Raw genomic sequence first — 2,965 nt, 5'->3', positions numbered from 1 at the left:
CTAGCAATAACTCGCCCAGCATTCACCAAGACTGATTTGAAACAGATCCTAGTGGTGGTCAGTTTCTGTTGTCTCCTACCCTTCAATTATGCCTCTAGCCGCAGGGTCCATCTAGAACCTTCAGTGGTGATGTCTACTCTTACACGTCTTACTTCTGGTCACCAGAGAGGAGATGAGTTGAAGGACAGAAAGAAGAAATCTCACCTTTATCTATGAGTCATTGACTAGCTTCTTCAATATGAGTGGTTTCTTGTCTCTCAGTCCACTCACTCCTTTGTAAAAGAACTCTTTTCTGTACTTAGAGTAGCTAAACATACACATGTAATTGAGCTGAGTTTTTTGTTGTTTTCTTTTATTTATTTATTTAAATTAGGTCATGTCTTTGGCATTTATCAGAAAAAAGCCTTCCCATGCAAGCATTGTTTTGCAATACCTTTGGATTTTGCACTGATGGTAACATCTTAATTTAGTCACCATCCATCTCAATCATCATGGAAGTGTTCTCAGTGTATTTCCTATGCTTTACCCTTTACCAAACACTTTGAGAACTCAAATTCTTCACAAATTTTATCTCTTGGTTGCCTTGTTTATATCAAATTCCCTTCATTTTTTATTTTTGTATTTTGAAAATCCATTCCTAATGATTAGTTCAGTCTCTCAACAGGGTAACAATGAACAAACGGTGTCTAGTGAGTTTACACTGCTGAAATTGATGAAGACTCATGCTTGCTGGTTCACGTCAGGAGAAATCTTTGAGTTTCATGGCAGTGAAAATCACCACATCCATCAAGATGGACATACCAGGTATCTTGCCTATGACATTGAAGACTGCCCCAACACATTGGTGTGCCTGTGTTTTTGCTGTAGAAAACATCTCACTTATACACGTTATCAGTATTTATTTTGGAATAATGTTAGCACCCTACATGTGATGATTTAACTTGTGCAACATAAAAGACTCAAGGGAAAAAAATGCACACTCAGTGTGTATGGTGCTTTTGAAATGGTAGAAAATGCAATTTTAACAGCATTATCCCTGTTTTCAACAGAAACTGTATGGTAGAGAGCTGCTGTGCAAATAAAGAAGATGAAGTGAAGAAATATGAAGAAGGTGATCAAAGTACCTGCTCTGAGGCAAATCATAGCCTCAACAGAACTGACCTTGGAGTAAATGCTTTTGAGTTTCATGGCGGTGGTAATTATATCTTTAATTATCGAATCAGATCTCACCCTGAATATAAACCATACCAGTATAAAGAACATAGAGTAACCTGCAGTTCACCCTCTTATATAAAATATCTTTCAAATACTGTCAATGGGGAAAAAGTTTGTAAATGTGAGGATTGTGGAAAAACCAAGGATAGTTCCTCACTACTCACTAAATACATGAGAACAACTCCCAGTGAAGAGAGGCCTTATGAATGTAAAGAATGTGAAAAAGCTATTAGTCTACACTTGTCATTAACTCACCTTACAAGTACTCATAGTGGAGAGAGGCCTTATGAATGTAGGGAACATGAGAAAGCCTTTTGTCATGCCACAGCCCTCACTAAACATACAAGAATTCATAGTGTAGAGAAGCCTCTTGAATGTAAGGAATGTGGGAAAGCCTTTAGTTGTTCCTCAAAGATCACTGAACATAGAAGATCTCACAGTGGAGTAAAGCCACATGGGTGTGAGGAATCTGGAAAAGACTTTTATCTTCGCACACAGCTCACTCAACATAAATTAACACACAGTGGAGAGAAGTCTTTTAAGTTCAATGAGTGTGGAAAAACCTTTAGTCACTCGTTAGTCCACAAGGCACATAAAAAATCTCAAGGTGGAGAGACACCTTATGAATGTAAGGAATGTGGGAAAGTCTTCACTCATGCTTCATCACTGACTACTCATATAAAAATTCACCATGGAGAGAACCCTCATAAATGTAAGGAATGTGGAATAGCCTTTAGTTGTTTCTCAAAGCTCACTGAACATACAAGATCTCACAGTGGAGTAAAGGCCTATGGATGTGAGGAATGTGGGAAAGCCTTTCATCTTCAGACACTGCTCAATCAACATAAGAGAACACACAGTGAAGACAGGCCTTATGAGTGTAAGGAATGTGGGAAAGCCTTCAAATACTCCTCAGTCCTCAAAGTACATAAAAGAATACACAGTGGAGAGAAGCCTTATGAATGTGATGACTGTGGAAAAGCCTATCTTCACTCCTCACACCTCTCTGCTCATAAACGATCTCACAGTAGAGAGAGGCCTTATGGATGTAAGAAATGTGGGAAAGCCTTTATTACATCCTACAAACTTACTCAACATGTAAGATCTCATCTTGTAGAGAAACCTTATGAATGTATGGAATGTGGGAAAAGATTTACTCAATCCTGTAGCCTTATTAAACATAAACGATCTCACACTGGAGAGAAACCTTATAAATGTAAAGACTGTGGGAAAGCCTTTATTTGTTCCTCAAGGCTCACTGAGCATACAAGAACTCACAGTGGAATAAAGCCATATGGATGTGAGGAATGTGGGAAAGCTTTTCATCTTCGGACACAGCTCACTCAGCATAAGAAAACACACAGTGGGGACAGGCCTTATGAATGTGATGACTGTGGAAAAGCCTTCAAATGTACCTCAGGCCTCAAAGTACATAAAAAAATACACAGTGGAGAGAAGCCTTATAAATGTGATGACTGTGGAAAAGCCTTCAAATGCACCTCAGGCCTCAAAGTACATAAAAAAATACACAGTGGAGAGAAGTCTTATAAATGTGATGACTGTGGAAACGCCTTCAAATACTCCTCAGGCCTCAATGTACATAAAAAAATACACAGTGGCGAGAAGCCTTATGAATGTGATGAATGTGGAAAAGTCTATCGCCACTCCTCAACCCTCGTTATACATAAACGATCTCACAGTGGAGAGAGGCCTTATGAATGTCAGCAATGTGGGAAAGCCTTTATTCAAT

General features: G+C 38.8%; 1 protein-coding gene across 1 annotated transcript in view; it reads left to right on the top strand.

Annotated features, from left to right (window-relative positions):
• LOC102816903 (zinc finger protein 43-like) overlaps positions 1-2,965 on the top strand; it is a 24,354-nt gene that overhangs the window by 20,497 nt on the left and 892 nt on the right. The window contains exon 2 of the mRNA XM_006869083.1: positions 1,050-2,868. Within this exon, the coding sequence (XP_006869145.1) occupies positions 1,050-2,868 (1,819 nt within the window). The remainder of the gene's footprint in view (positions 1-1,049; positions 2,869-2,965) is intronic.

This window comes from Chrysochloris asiatica, unplaced genomic scaffold, assembly GCF_000296735.1.
Source record: "Chrysochloris asiatica unplaced genomic scaffold, ChrAsi1.0 scaffold00125, whole genome shotgun sequence".
NCBI lineage: Eukaryota > Metazoa > Chordata > Mammalia > Afrosoricida > Chrysochloridae > Chrysochloris > Chrysochloris asiatica.
This window is presented reverse-complemented; position numbering and strand designations above follow the sequence as displayed.